The sequence below is a fragment of the Odocoileus virginianus genome, chromosome 15 (assembly GCF_023699985.2).
Source record: "Odocoileus virginianus isolate 20LAN1187 ecotype Illinois chromosome 15, Ovbor_1.2, whole genome shotgun sequence".
NCBI lineage: Eukaryota > Metazoa > Chordata > Mammalia > Artiodactyla > Cervidae > Odocoileus > Odocoileus virginianus.
In genome coordinates this window covers 24739413-24756145 of record NC_069688.1, presented here as the reverse complement: position 1 = coordinate 24756145, position 16733 = coordinate 24739413, and the positions used below count along the sequence as shown (strand labels likewise).

At 44.1% G+C, this 16733-nt stretch overlaps 1 protein-coding gene across 3 annotated transcripts in view; it reads left to right on the top strand.

Annotated features, from left to right (window-relative positions):
• JPH1 (junctophilin 1) overlaps window positions 1–16733 on the top strand; it is an 88330-nt gene that overhangs the window by 57673 nt on the left and 13924 nt on the right. For all 3 annotated transcript variants that reach the window (XM_070477185.1, XM_070477186.1, XM_070477184.1), the window contains exon 3: window positions 10496–10614. In XM_070477185.1, coding sequence (XP_070333286.1) covers window positions 10496–10614 — 119 coding nt within the window. The remainder of the gene's footprint in view (window positions 1–10495; window positions 10615–16733) is intronic.

Genomic DNA, 16733 nt, shown 5'->3' with positions numbered 1-16733 from the left:
TTATTCATGGGTGATTTTTTCAGATGTTTTTTCATTGTAAAATACAGATAACATAAAATTTACTATCTTAACCATTTTTGCATGTACAGTTCAGCTGTGTTAAGTGCATTCACAGTGCTATGCAGCCAATCTCCAGAACTTTTTCATTTTCCAGAACTAAACTTTATACCCATTAAATAACAACTCCCCGTTCTCCGTCCTCCAGCCTCTGGCAACCACCCTTCTACTTTGTGACTCTAGGAGGTTGACTCTTCTAGGTTCCTCCTGGGAATGGAATCATACAAAGTTTGTCCTCTTATGACTAGCTTATTTCATTTAGCACTAAGTTCCATGTAAGGTTCATCCATGATATGGCACACATCAGAAATTCCTTCCTTTTTAAGGTTGACATTCTGACAGCCCACTCCAGTATTCTTGCCAGGAGTATCCCATGGACAGAGGAGCCTGGCAGGCTACAGTCCATGAGGTCGCAGAGAGTCAGACACGACTGAGTGACTAACACACACACAGCATCATTCCGTGTAGGGGCTTCCCAGGTGGATAGCCATTTACGCGTTAGGAACCGGGCTTGAGGCTCAGTGGTAAAGAATCCACCTACCAGGGCAGGAGACTCGGGTTTGATCCCTGGGTCAGGAAGAGCCCCTGGAGTCGGAAGTGGCAACCCACTCCAGTAATCTTGGCTGAAAAATTCCATAGACAGAGGGTCCTGGCAGGCTGCAGTCCAGGGGGTCACAAAGAGTTGGACATGACTGAGCCCACCCATGTTACACTGCACATACGATGAGGCTGTGTTTCATTCATCCCTTCTTTCATTGATGCACACTTGGGTTGTTTCTACCTTTTCGCTCTTGTGAATAATGCCCCTATGAATATGGGTGTACAGATATCTCTTTGAGACCCCGCTTTCAATTCTGGGGTGGTATATGCCAAGAAGTTGAATTGGTGGATCATATGGCAATTATTTTTTTGTCGGGGGAACCACCATACTCTTTTCTTTAGCAGTTGCACTGTTTTGCCTCCCCACCAACAGTGCACCAGGTTTATAAGTTCTCTGCTTCCTTGCCAATACTTGCTACCTTGAGTGGTTTTTTTCAATAGTAGCCATCCTAGTGGGTATGAGGTAGTATCTCAGTATGGTTTTGATTTATATCTCCCTTATCATTAGTGTTGTTGAACACCTTTTCATGTGCTTACTGGCCATTCGTGTATCTTTGCAGAAATGTCTGTTCAGGTCCTTTGTCCATTTTTTAATTGTTGTTCTTAACTATATAAGTGGTAAGAGTTCTTTATATATTCTGTATATATTCTGGGTACTATCCAAGTATCAGATAAATGATCAGCAAATATTTTCTCCCATAAAATGAAGTTTTAGTCTTATTTAGTGTAATGTGTTTGAACTATAGAATAACACTCATTAAAAGGACTTTTCTCTAGACATTATTTCAAGAATAAAACATCCCTTAAATTTGTTTTTACACCAGATTTTTCTTAATGTGTAAATTACACAGCAAGGTAAATTTTGGATAAATTTTATAAAACCCAGAATAAAGTAGAAGATAGCCAACTATTTAGCTTATTCCAGCCGAGGATTAGAAATGTGCTTTTGGCCTGGCCTGTCTGGAGAATATAACCTTGAAGCTTATTAAGTTTGATCAAATGTTAGGGAATAGAGCCTGTAATGTACTTAAGAATGAGAACTTATTTTTCAAGCTTGAAAATGTTCTGGATATAGAAAAAAAATCTGTAAAAGAAACTGCATGGTTGGCTGTTCTGTCCCCAAGTAAATCACATATGTCCCTAAGCATTCACACACTGTCAGGGACTGGAGTGCAGAAAACTGAGTATAATAAGAGCTTATTGATCCAGTAATCTTTCTTCAGTATCCGGCCAGTCTCCAAAAAGGATTCGCAGGGCATTATGGTAGGCTAGTCCGTGGGGTCGCGAAGAGTCGGACACGACTGAACGACTTCACCTTCACCACTTTATAAGTCACATACATAAGAGCATTCCTGACACCAGGGAATGTTAAGCCATGTCGTTAGAGAAGATAACCATACACATAGATTGACGATAATTTTATTCCAGGTTTCCCAGTAGCTGTAACAAAAAGAGAAACAATAGATAATGTGGTTCTCATTGTATGATGCAAGGAAGCACACCAGTATGTCATCAGAGACCAGATTTTTTCCTGGCACTAAATTTAAGAGGAAATATATTGCCTAGATCTTTAAGAACATGACAGTGATACACGTAATGGACAACATTTCACATTATTCATATGAATTTTCGTTCATAGGCTATCTTGGGTATCTTGGTTCATCCTCCTATCTCCACTTGATAAAAGGCCAAGGGCTTGATATGAATTATGCTTCTGTGGAGACATCTCTAAGGCCACTAATGTAATGTGGTTTAAAACTTACGATCTCATGTACGGGAACCATCTGTGCCTAGATTGGCCTCAGCCTGGTCTCTGGCTACCCACGCTTTCAAAGTCCGTGTCGTCATACCTCTTCAAGACTTTGGGCCCTTGAGATATCAAATGCCACATTTCAATGGCGATAGCACACCCCTTACGCTACATTTTATATCTATATAACTTGAAATGCCTTTAGAAAAGGAAGGAATGAACTGCCCTGGCAAAAGAGAGAACTATTTGCTGATGCTGTCAGTTGTTCTAAACCAGGACGTAAGAATACAGTCTTGAAGTTACTATTCCTGGTCCTGCCTTTTACAAAATAAAAAGGCAACTTTGGAAGAAAATTAACATTCAAGAACTAATGAGTGTAAAGATTGGACTCATCAGAAGTCTTTCCAGACCACATTTACTGAGGCGCTTTTGCTGACTCTGCCCATTGCAGATTAAAACCATCAGCAGCTACGCCAGTGAATAGGTCTGTGTGTGAAAGACTGGAAGTTAGAAGTCGGGAGGGGCAGCTCAGGGCCCCACCTGTGCCTTAGCAGGTGTATATGCTGCATCCCATCGAGTTGGTCTGCATGGAGAAGCACATCGATACTGAGAAAACAGTTGCTTTCAGATACAGGAACTTAGACATCACGCCTTTGCTTTTTACCTGATAGCTGTGGAAACACTGATTTCTTGTTCATGTCAAGAGTATTCCTTGCTTAACACACTGATTTCTTCTTTAGAAGGACTACACTGTATACACAGGATAACTGGATTTTGCAAGGCTAGCTGTCATAAGTGAATAATGTCACAGCCCAAAAGGAAGGCTAACTGGTCATTTGTTGGCATTTTCTTGCACGTGATGCTGTAACCCAGGAAAGACTGGTGGTGGTTGGCAGGCAGTTTCAAGGGAACCAAAAGGGAAGTGGAATGGTGGACTGCAGGGACAGACGCAGGGAGATCAATTCTGCCTTTGCAGGAACCTGTGAGATGCGACCCGGCCAGGAGCAGTGACAAGACGTAGACGCGGTGGGGTCAGGCTTGTGTTGAAGGTGCTGTCAGCCGCCTTTGCTGACCGTGGATGTGGCCCGTGAGCGAAAGGGAGGCAACAGGGATGACTTACAGGGTCTGGGCTTGAGCAGCGGAGAAGTAGAGTTGCCATTAAGATCTGGAGTCTTATGTACAGTTGCTTTTTGTTTCTTAACATTTAAAAAAAATTGGGGGCTGTACCGGGTCTTTGTTGAGGTGCACAGGGTCTTCACGGCTGCAGACTTTCTCTAGTTGTGGCGAGCGGTGGCTGCTCACTAGTAGCGGCATGCGGGCTTCTCATTGTAGCGGCTCCTCTTGTCACGGAGCTTGGGCTCTAGGATGTGTGGGCTCGGTAGTTGAGGCGCATGGGCTTAGTTGCCCCACGGCATGTGGATCTTAGTTCCCAGACCAGGGATCGAACCCTGTCTCCTGCACTGGTAGCTGGACTCCTTAACCACTGGGCCACCAGAGGAGTCCCTCAATTACTCTGGTTTTTAAATACTGCTAATAATTTTCTGTAAGTATGTGGTAATCAAAGCAGATTACATGTGTAGCTCCTGAACCAATCAGAGGACAGCCTCTGCCATCAAATTTTCAGAGTCAGATCAGGAAACTTCACTTTGAACATCACAAATTTTAAGACACATCAAAATCAGCATTTTTTTTCAAAGCAGTTTATTATTGGGAAGAAAATGTAAACAGTAGAAATAGAAAACTATAAATACTGTATACAGTTTTGAAGTGAAGTGAAGTCACTCAGTTGTTTCCGACTCTGGACTGTAGCCTACCAGAATCCTCCATCCATGGGGTTCTCCAGGCAATTAATACTGGAGTGGGTTGCCATTTCCTTCTCCAGGGCATCTTTCCGACCCAGGGATTGAACCCGGGTCTCCTGCATTGCAGGCAGATGCTTTACCCTCTGAGCCACCAGGGAAATCCTTATACAGTTTTACCTTTAGCCAAATCCTGGTTGATTCTAGATTAAAATCTTTATCTGCTACGTCAGTGAATAGGTGTATAAAAGATGGAACAAAGTTGGAACAGTTGTCTAAGCGACCTGCATGTACCTTAGTAGTAGTAGGTGCATGTGCTGGGTGTGTTCCATGTATTGTCTATGTGCTTTTCTTTTTTTTTTCTTGTAAAAACATTATAATGTTTAAGAAAAACTGAGAAAACCAGATTGTTTTGTTCTGAGTAAGGTGACTTGAAAGTTCATGAAACACGTATTTTAGTCTCTAAAGAAAAAAAAATTCTCATCAAATTCCCCGGTGGCTGAGACGGTAAAGAACCCACCTGCAAGTGCAGGAGACTCAGGTTCGATCCCTGAAGATCCCCTGGAGAAGGAAATGGAAACCCACTCCAGTATTGCCTAAAGAATTCCATGAGCCTGTTTAGCTGTAATCCATGGGGTCACTGAGAGTTGGACATGACTGAGCGACTAACACGACTACTGGATTGGAAAGCAGCAAGTTGTAATTAAGGTCTGAGTACAATGATGCCTGACGTTCAGAACTTCCACTGTTACTGTTTGGGCTATTTACAAGTGACCTTTGCAGAGCTTATGTCTGGGTGAGGGTCACTTACCTGCTGTACCAGTTTGCCAGTGACCCAGAACTCTCCATAGCTCTTCACCCCAAAATAGTAACTCTCTACATGTTAAAACTGGTTTACTGGTAAAAGTAGGACCCTAAAACAAAGTCAGCCACTGATGCCTGAGAGATGGTGTTTTCCCCTTACTTTTTGCTGCATTTGATACGAGAAAGTATAGATGATGGTGATGGTATTAGGATATTCCTGAGGGTCTGAAGATTGATGGGTGTCAGCAGTCTTTGGGGTAAACAAAAGCTTCTTGGGCATGCGTGCGAGCTCCTTCTTTATGTGTATGTGTTGCACGTGAACAGCCACCTGGGAGCAGCCGGGCATCCACTTTGAGTAGTTTCCACCTGTCTTCTCTCCTAGCACCAACTCCCACCACCAGCCCGCGAACGATGGCATTTTGGCGTGTCTTACTGACTAAAGGGATCATGTGTTGCTCGAAAACTGAGCATGGGATTGGAATACATGAATCACATGAACCAGGGTCAAGCCCAGATTTTTCCCCTGGACAAAACCAAGATGTATCAATGGCCCGACCCCACAGCCCTTTTGATGACAGCAAACTCAGATGGCTTCCTGTTCTCTTCTACTACTTTTGAAAAATTACTTATTTATTTTTGGCTAAACTGGGTCTTTGTTGCTGTTTGTGGGCTTTCTCTAGTTGCCATGGGGGTTGGGGGGCTGTTCTTCATTACGGTGCAGCGTACAGTGGCTCCTCTTGGTGCAGAGCACAGGCTCCGGGCACACGGAAGTTGTGATGCACAGGCTTAGTTGCTCACGGCATGTAGGATCTTCCCTGACCAGGGATTGAACCCGTGTCCCTTGCATTGGCAGGTGGATTCTTAACCACTGGACCACCAGGGAAGTCCCTCTCTTCTATTTCTCTTTCTATTTCAGGTCCAGGATTACCAGAAGCTCCTGGGCACACACCTGGTTTCAGGCTTGACTGTGGTTTTGACCATCCTGGCAGTCATGCAGAAGCACTGACATGGGGAGGGGGACTCAGTGGAAAAGCCCCCCCCCCCACCCTTGTCTGGTCTTACAGGAAGGAAGGAATAGTAAAGGGTTAAGGCTTCGCTGATGCAGTGCTTCCAAAATATATTTACAGAAAGGTTAAGCTGTGTTTGTCTGTTTTCCAGTTTAGCGTACTGTCAGAAGTGGTGGAAATACTTCCACCATTTATTTGACTCCATGGTGGTGGGCTGTGATTGAGTCAGAATAAATATTACTTGAGTTTTGTAAGTTTATCATTGAAAGGCTAGCAGATTTTATTATAGGGCAGGATAACTGTACTCTTGTGGCTTCATTAATTATGGTACCTAGACATAATTAGGCTCGAGCTAAGTATAGCAGATAAAATGGAAAATAATTCTGGGGACAAAAAAAGAGTTGAGATTCTGAGAAACTGAAAGAGCATAAGAGAGGGCATCCACTGAGTCTCAGGCCCAACACATGGAACTAAAGCCTCATCAGTGTTGGCTTCCTCGTGGGGGGTTTTAGGAATATGTTCTAACCTTCTTGATCTTGTCGCCATACCCTGTCAACAGGGATCATCTAAGATACCCTCCATAATTCATAAATAATCATTCAGATGAATTTGATTTATTCAATTTTAATTCATATGCTTTATTTTTTAGAGCAGTTTTAAGTCTACAGAAAAAATTGAGCAGGAAGTACAGAGCTTCTATATACCTCCTCTGCCCACATCCATACCCAATTCCCCTTGTTACTAACATCTTGCAGTAGTGGGTGCATTTGATACAATTGAGGAACCTATGCGGGTATGTTAATATTAACTATAAAGTCTGTACTGTATGCTAGGGTTCATTCTTTGTACAGTTCAGTGGGTTATGACAAGAGCATGATGCGTGTATCCCCCCCATTAGAGGATTATCCAGAATAGTTTCAGCCCCCTAAGTATTCCGTATGATCCACTTGTTCATCCCTCACCTGCTTTCACCTTGAACCCTTGGAAACTGCTGACCTATTTACTGTCTCTGTAGTTTTGTCAATCCGTTCAGTTTTAAGTGACTACCCAGCTGTTCCTAAGAAAATATTCTTCATTCTTTTATTTATGAAATGATCCCTCAATAAATACTATGTGCCAAGCAGTGTTCTGTGCCTTGGGAATATAGTGTTGCTGTTATTTAGTCCTTAAGTCATGCCCAGCTTTTTGCAACCCATGGACTATATAGCACAACAGGCTCCTCTGTCCTCCACTGTCTGCTGGAGTTTGTTCAAACTCATGTCCATTGAGTCGGTGATGCTATCCAACCATCTTCATCCTCTGCCGCCCCCTTCTCCTCTTCCTCAATCTTTCCCAGCATCTGGGTCTTTTCCAATGAATTGGCTCTTCCCATCAGTTGGCCAAAATATTGGCGCTTCAGCCTTAGCAATAGTCTTTCCAGTGAATTTTCAGGGTTGACTGGTTTGATCTCCTTACAGTCCACAGGACTCTCAAGAGTGTTCTCCAGCACCACATTTTAAAGCGTCAGTTTGACACTCAGCTTTCTTTATGGTCCAACTCTCACATCTTTACACGACTACTGAAAAACCATAGTTTTGACTATACAGACCTCTGTCTGCAAAGTGATAATCTCTGCCTTATAATACACTGTCTAGGTTTGCCATAGCTTTCCTTCCAAAGAGCAGTCATCTTTTACTTCCGTGGCTGCAGTCACAGTCCACAGTGATTTTGGAGCCCAAGAAAAGAAAATCTGTCACTGCTTCCACTTTTTCTCCTTCTGTTTGCTATGAAGTGATGGGACCTGATGTCAGGATCTTGGTCTTTTAATGGTGAGTTTCAGACCAGCTTTTGTGGCCTCCTTTTTCACCCTCACTAGGAGGTTCTTTAGTTCCTCTTCACTTTCTGCCATTAGAGTGGTCCCATCTGCATATCTGAGGTTTTTGATACTTCTCCCGGCAGTCTGGATTCCAGCTTGCGATTCATCCAGCTTGGCATTTTGCATGATATACTCTGCATATACGTTTTATAAGCAGGGTGACATGACAGTATACAGCCTTGTCATACTCCTTTCCCAATTTTGAACTAGTCCATTGCTCCATGTCTGGTTCTTACTGTTGCTTTTTGACCTGCTTACAAGTTTCTCAGGAGACAGATAAGGGCATGTGGTACTCACATCTCTTGAAGAATTTTCTGGCAGTTTGTTGTGGTCCACACATTCAAAGCCTTTAGTGTAGTTAGTGAAGCAGAAATAGACTTTTTCTGAAACTCCTTTGCTTTCTCCATGATTCACTGAAAGTTGGCAGTTTGATTTTGTGGTTCCTCTGCCTCTTTGAAAACCAGGTTGTACATTTGGAAATTCTCTGTTCAAACACTGCTGAAGCCTAGCTTGAAGCCATTCCTTCTAAGGAATTCTTGATCACAGAAGTAGATACAATGGTCATGTGAATTAAATTTACCCATTCCTGTCCATTTTAGTTCACTGATTCCTAATATGTCAATGTTCAGTCTTTGCCATCTCCTGCTTGACTATGCCCAATTTACCTTGATTCATGGACCTACCATTCCAGGTTCCTATTCGATATTGCTCTTTACAGCATTGGACTTTACTTTCAGCACCAGACACATCCACAGCTGAGTGTCATTTCCATTTTGGCCCAGCCGATTCATTCTTACTGAAGCTATTAGTAATTGCCCTCCACTCTTCCCCTGTAGCATATTGCACACTTTCTAACCTGGAGGCTCAAGGTCTTATCTTTTTGCATTTTCCCACTGTCCAAGGCGTTCTCCAGGCAAGAATACTAGAGAGGGTTGTCATTTCCTCATCCAGTAGACCACATGTTGTCAGAACTCTTCACTGTGACCCGTCCATCTTGGGTGACTCTGCACAGCATGGCTCATAGCTTCATTGAGTGATGCAAGCCCCTTCCCCACGACAAGGCTGTGATACATGAAGGGGTAGGAATATAGTAGAGGACCAAAATTAAGGACAAAAATCCCTAAAATAAAAATCTCCATGACACTTAACATTATAGTACAGCAAGCCTCCAAGCTCAGCTAGGTCCTAAGGAGGAGTGAAATGGGCCCCTGCCTGAGAGCAGGGAGTTAGAGAAGGGAATTGGAGAATGGGGCCTCCAGCATTTAGCCCCAGGTCCTCAGGTCAGACCCTGTCCTTCCCGGCTAGGACACAATGCCATTTCCCAACATTTCCTCTCCTGCTTTCTGAAGTGAGTGCAGTCACCTCTTTTAGACTCTTCTTAAGCTTTTACTACTAGTTGTTATAGCCCTGCCTAGCACTAATAAAAAAAAATAGGAAGTTTATAAAATTATAAGAAGTAGGTGCCCAGGGTCGTCATCTAAATACCAACTGGACAAGATCTCCTTTGGAAGTGGATGACCCAATCGCAGCCTCCAAGCCCCTCTTCTTGGGCAGGCCGATGTCAGTCTCCGTGAGTCTTGCTAACAGGGAGGCCCACTAGGGCTGGGAGGAACCCCTGCTTCCTTCCTCCCAGCCCTAGTCCTCTAGAAAGAGCAGAGGATTCAGTGGGTAAGGAATCAGGCCAGGGAGAAGGCGGTGGACTGAAGGGGGTAGACCCCTTTCCTCCTCTGCAGCGCCACTTCTCTCCTCCTTTTTTGTTTCACACAAGAAATGTGCCTAAAAAGCAACTAAATGGGCTTCTTGGAACCCTCCTGGGCACATTGTCCCAGCAGACCCAGAGGGGAGCCCACGGTGTAGATCTGCTCCCAACTACACATTCAGCAAATCACACTGATAGCATGACCTGGCCGTGCTGGGAGCAAGCATGTCTTCAACACACCACAGAAATCAGCCAGTGCTGGCACTTACCTGGTGGTCCAGTGGTTAAGACTCCTCACTTCCAGTGCAGGGGGCTGGAGTTTAATCTCCGGTGGAGGAGCTAAGATCCCACATGGTGTGTAGCATGGCCCCCCCAAAAAAAAAATTTTTTTTTTAAATTTTTAAGCCAAGCAGTCAGTCGATGGATGCTACAGATCAAAGTTTTACTATTTATTCCCCCAGAGAGCTTCTTTACTATCACACCACTGGGCAGATCTTTTTTACTCAAATCCTTATATTGACTCTACCAGAGAAATGAAATCCATGGGCTGTATACTAATTCACATGATCCAGTCCTGTTCTCCATGGTTGGGGGACAGAAAAGGAGAACCCCACCCCCGGCCAAAGTCAATAGGGGATTTGATCCTGTTGGTTTTGAACAGCAAGCTTTGCCTTAAGCTGCGCATAACTTCCATATACATTCGTCAGCCTTGCAAGAAAGATCGAGGCAACTCACGGGTGTTCATCCGCCTTTTTTATCATTGACGTCTCACAGTGGAATGAGTGCGGAACTTCCTGTGGCAGGCGTGGGGCCGGGATCACCGTGAGCATTTCTTCCCCGCCCCGCCTGCTCCGTAGACCATTTGCAGGTCCTGTGTGATGACCAGGGCGCCGCCCTTGCTGACCCACCTCTGTGCTCCCGTAGGACCGCCCACGCGAGAGCCAAAGCCGACGCCGCAGACCAGGCCGCGCTGGCCGCCCGCCAGGAATGTGACATCGCGAGAGCTGTGGCCCGAGAGCTGTCGCCTGACTTCTACCAGCCAGGTGGGACCTGCGATGCTGTTGGTCGGGGGTGGGGAGGGGGGGCGGGTAGGAGCAGGTAGGACCTGCTGTGATAGGAGGGGTTGGGGAGCTGGGAACATGGCCTCTGGTTTCCTTTCGCCTGCTTTTCTTTATAATCTGAAGATCTGTGCCCCCTGAATTTCAGCAGGATTGCAGAAAAATTGGGAAGTTAGAGTAACACATGTCTGAAGTCTTGAGTGTTGGTGCTGGATTTCTGGCTTGTTCTTCCCCAGAGCGTCTCCCTCGCCTTCTCCCCTCCCACCCAGAGCAGCAAACTTGCAACTGATAGCATAAACAAGATGAGAATCTAAAAGAAGAATCTAAGAAATTGTGTTAGTGTGTTCAGGTCCGTCACAGGTGCTAAAACAAATACCTCAAAATCAGGCACCTGTAACAATCACATTAGCAAAGAAACCAGTAAGTACTAGACTTCTTTTTTTAATACACCTCAAAGGAATGTTAGGATGTAAAGAAATGCACCAGTTAAAGACAGTTGCCTCTACACAGACTTAGGAGAATGTATGTCATGATAGAAGAAATGAAAGGGACAACTACGCACACACAAAATCACCCCAGATCATCTGCCTCTCAAACGTTATACCATAGCAGTAAAGAGATAATTTACAGTAGGTTTAAATATTTAACTCACTCCTTAGAGCTTTCCTAGTAAACTGTTTCCATCCCTTTCCTTAATATAGGATGTTATAGGGATGTGTTTAATATGTGTTCTAGGAAAAGGTGGCGATTGCCATTTTGTGGTTTCTCCATTGTTTTAGAAACAACTTCCTGTTGATTCAAGGGATCAACAGGTTTCCAGGCAAAGAGACTAAAAGAAATGTTCTTAATTTCTAAGTATCGAAATTTGTTTTCTTGGTGAAGAGTTTTTCCACATTGGTTTCTGTTAATCACGCTGGATAACTAGCACCCTGCACAACACGTGGGTCCAATACCTGTTTGGTTCCAGTGAGGGTGATAAAATACTGGAACCCACAGGGCATCCGTGTGACTACATGAACAAGGTAAGTCACAGTGTACAGAAGAGCAAGCTTCCATGTGAAAGCTAGAAAGTTGCATGAGTGAATGAGAAAGAAAGGACAGGATTTTTTTTTTCTGTAAAGGGTGAAGACAGTAAAAGGCAAAAGACTTTTACTGAAGGCAGTAAAAGTAAAAGACAGTCTTGTTAACAAGACTCAGTTTTTATGAGAGCGCTTTGGGACAGGCCTGGGTTCAGTTGCAGAGTGATTGAGTTACTATAGACTAGTTCTGTACTTGGTTCAAGGGAGAAACCAGTGGCGATGGATGTTTTCTTTCATGTGCATCCTTTGAGTTGTGTTTTATTTTCATTTGTGTCCCATCTGTGGGTCGACTGAAATCATTTCATGCATACTTGTTTTATTAGGAAAGGGAAATTTTCCATTTTGGGGGGTAGGAATAAAGGCTTCTCTGGAAATTCCCACATCCCTGGACCTAAGCACGTTGGGAACTTCTTGTTGTAGGGTGTGAGAGCTGAAGAGGGGGTTCAGCCACGGGGTGGGGCGGGGGGGGGCCTCTTGTCCCTTTGCAGCAGTGATGCTCTTGGGAGCAGCTGGGCAGTCAGGAGACAAAGCAGCTTCATGAAGCAGCCCTGGCCTTGAGCTGCTGTGGAAGCAAACAAACTCGCTATTGTCTGCAGATGGTAATTTCTCGGTTCCGTTGTTCACTCCTCACTGGGGATGGGGTCCCTGAGATTGCCAGTAGGTGTTAACAGAAGGTAAACGATAGGGGAGGTCATCTCAATTTTTCAGACTAATAGGTTTTTAAAAGCCTTTTGTGACGTGAAAGCATTGGAGGAGGGGGGAAAATATTGTGGGAAAATGCCATTCCACCCTTTCATAGCTAAAACAGCGTCACACAAGCCAGTTGTCCCTCAGTAATGAATACATCAGAGTAGCACAAGATGACAAGGGGTCTATTTGAGACAGGAGCTAAGGGGGGACGGCAGCAATCCCCTTTGACCCACAGCCAGCACTACCTTCGGCAACTGTATAAAAAGCCTTTTCTTTACTGAGTATTATTGATCTTCTCAAGGGAGCATAACTCATGCTTTCCACTGTGCATTCTTCACAGGGTGATCAAATTGGATAGACATTCTGAAAGGGCTTTCAAGTACTTTTTCTGAGTCAGACTGCACATTTCATTTACATATCCCAGATACAAATGTTTCCTTTGTTGGGAATGGATGTGTTGTGCATAGAAGTCGTTAACCCTTGGAAAAAAGGATGTCTGTCATAGCTAATATTTTGAACTTTCATGGTAAGTTACCTCTTTTCAGGAGCTGGCAGTATTTTCAGAAGTTTCCCATCTTAATTTTATACTTTTTAGCTCAAATCTGTATTATTCTACAGTTCAATTAAAAAGGGACTTCCCTGGTGGTCCAGTGGTTAAGACTCTGTGCTCCCAATGCAGGGGGCCTAGGTTCGATCCTGGTCAAGGAACTAGATCCCACGTTCCGGCAACTAAGACCTGGTGCAGGCAAATAAATAAATATTTTAAAATGTGGTCATGCGGAATAGCTTTATCATTCAAAGGGCTTGGTTATAACAATAAAAAGCATTCAAATGGATGCACATGAACGTGTGTGTAGATAATTGCATTCACACACAGAAATCTAAATTGCCATGAGTAAGAGTGACACAGTGAGTCATAACCCCAGAACTTAGAAATAAGATTGCCCTCTGAGAGTTAAATGGACATGAACTTGTGCAAACTCCGGGAGGTGGTTGAGGGACGGGGAGGCCTGGCGCGCTGCTGTCCATGGGGTAGCAAAGAGTCGGACATGACTTAGCAACTGAACAGCAACAACTGAGGGTTAAAATGAGCCCTTGAGACAGCACAGGAATGTATAAAGTGATCGTTCGTGATAGGTAGTATGTCTGTGGTTCAGCCAGATTTCCTTGTAACCTGATTTAGTGTATTAGAATTTACCAAGACTTGGTCACCCAAAGTAGTATTAAAAAAAAGAGTCACAGAGGCAAAAATAGGCAGTGTCCATTGGAACGCTATCCAGAGGAGAGCGATGCTGTGGCCAGAACCTTGGAGTATTGTTGCACTGGCAGGGACGTTTTGTTATGGGGAAGGACGCAGGGAGAGGTAGCCAGCCGTGTATGGCTCTGTTGGCAAGATCATCCGAGTGAGGAAATGGATGCAACAGGCGTGCTCAGCCTGATGCCATTGGATTCTTGATTCATCTCATGCCTCTGTCTCGATTCCGCCGTCACCAGTAACCTTCTAATTTTGGTCAAGCTTCTCGTGGAGGTCTGCCAGTGGGGAGAGCATGCCCTGGTGGCATCAGTGCTGGTCCCGGCCTTTGTGACATTTACCTCGCTCATTGTGAACTGATGAATCGGTCTTCTGGTGTCACACATCAGTCTTGTGAGCTTCGGCGATGGGAGTCAGCCCTGAGGGATGGCGCGGCTTCAAAGAGCTGATGAAACTGGCTTTCTGAGCCAGGAAAGCCGAGACAGGACTTGGGATGGTCACGGAGGAGGTGGTGGGGAGCTGGACATGGCGAAGGGTAATTGGGAAACTCTGTGTACGGCTCTTTTCCCCCACTGTTTCAGTTTCCTTTCCATCAGATGCCTTGTTTTGTTTTTTATTTCAAGTGATGTTTATCAGTTGTGGGACTGACTGGTCATGGGTGGAAAAAGCGAATGTGACTATATTATGTAGACTATACTTATGTAGAGTATGTTATATATACATAGTATAGGTGACTACATTATGTAGAGCCCTCTTGGGAGGTGACCCAAGTAACAGCCTCACAAGCTTCGTCTTCCTGGGTTTAAGCATTTGTATTAGTTGACTTGGGCTGCTACAGCAAAATACCATGGACATGGTGGCTTATGTAACAGACATTTATTTTTCTTAGTTCTGGAAGCTGGAATTCCAAGATCTGGATGCTAACATGATTGGGTTCAGGTGATTCTTCCCAGCTGGCAGACAGCCTTTCTCCAGTCCATGAACCTGGAGGACGAGAACTCTGGTGTCTCTTCCAGATTTTATAAGAATATTAAGTCCATGAGACTCACGAGAGTCTCCCCTTATGAGCTAAACTATCTCCCCAAGGCGCCACCACCAAGTAACATCACATTGGGGGTTAGGGCCTCAACATCTGAATTTGTGAGGACAAGGAGACACAAGCGTTCATGGTATAAGAGCATGTATGTTACACACACATGCATAGAATATGTTGATTGCTTCAAGTGAAGTCTTTTGGTATAGGTTATTTTGAGACAGTGTCAACTAAGTTCACACTTCTGGTATGAATTAGAAGTCCTAAGAATTGTCTATGCCTTGGAGTAGGAAATGGCAACAATTCCATATTCTTTTGCCTGTGGAATCCCATGGACAGAGGAGCCTGGCAGGCTACAGTCCATGGGGTCACAAAGAGCCAGACACACTAACACACATTGTTAATCTGTACTTTTTGTTTAAAAAAAAAAAAGTTTCCTGCGATAGATAACTTCTAAACTCACTTTACAGACCCAAAATTTGGAATAACTTTTTTTCATAGAGAAAGGAAAATGGAATAATCTACTAGTTGATGAAAAATTAGTAATGCATGGGGCTTCTGGTTATTACCACCTGGGTATCCCACTGTATCCCACTCGACACACACGGGCACTGAAAGCCTGCCATGTGCACAACCCTGGGCTGAGTGTCCTACGACACAGACAGAAGTTGCAGTACAGTAATGGATGGGACCCTGAAGTCCTATGGGAAAGTGGCATTCTTTCCACATGGAGTAGTGATCTGCCATCAGTTGTATAATTTTTTAAAAACCTTTTAATCTGGTCTTCTTTTAGTGATTGACAGTCCCCCTTAAAAATATCTAATTTCCATGTAATGACTTCTGATGTTGCTACAAAGCATGTGCACTGCCCTGGGGGGTCTTCGTGGTGCCCCCAGCCATTTCACCGAGGCTCACCGGTGAAGAACTAGCTGAAAGCCCCGCTGTTTTCCATGTGCTGTATCTGTTCAGAACCTTCGTGTCAACTGTAGCTCATAACCTCTCGGTGTGGGGGCCTGACATGTGCTCAGCGTTGGTGTTTTGTGTTGTGTGGCACGTCAGTTAGCAGGTGACCTGTCTCTGACTTCTTCCCAGAAACATCCCTTAAGGACTCAGAAATACCGTCTATAAGAACAGACCAAAGTGCTGACTGCAACAACTCTCAACACTTGTCATCATTTCCTCCCTGGCAATATTCTGACCCGTCTTTTTAATGAACCGCTGCATCCAATCAGCTTTATGGTGCTGGCATCACAGTGCGGACACACATTACTACACAGAACGAGTAGCAGACACACCATGTGCCTTCCAAGAAAATTGTCCAGGAAAAACTTCTGCCCTCCACGTTATGTTAAATATTTTGTTTTAAAAGCACTTAATCTTACTCTGGAAAATCTAAGTCTATATCCTCATTTAGCTGGCCAGTCCCCAGTTGACTATGCCATGTTGGAACCATTTCCAGCTGGATGCAGGTGAGGAAGGCTGGAGTTAGGTCTGGCTCTCGTCAGCATACTTATGGCCATACTGTTCAATTTTTGTGTGTGTGTGGAATCAGAAGTCTTTATTTCAGGGTCTCTCACCCTGGTGTCTTTTTTCTCATTTATTTTTATTTTAATTTATATTGGAGTATAGTTGATTAACGATGTATTAGTTTCAAGTGCACACCTAAGTGATTCAGTTATACATATGTCTCTTCTTTTTCAAATTCTTTTCCCATGTAGGTTATTACAGAACATTGAGCAGAGTTCCCTGTGTGCTACAGTAGTTCCTCGTTGGTTATCTGTTTTAAATGTAGCAGTGTGTACATGTCCATCCCAAACTTGCCATACTTTTGAATGCCAGCTCTGGCTACATTAGAGTTACCTGGAGCACTTATTAAACCTCAAGACTTCTAGGCTTCAATTAGGACTTACTAAATTCTCTGAAAGTCACACCTCACATGCCTCTGCTAGGCAGCACATGGGGAACACTGCTTTGAAGTACGTTTATTCTCTCATCCAGCCAATTTTTAATGGGTAGTGAAGCTGGGAGGTTTCTTTTTTTTTTTTTAATC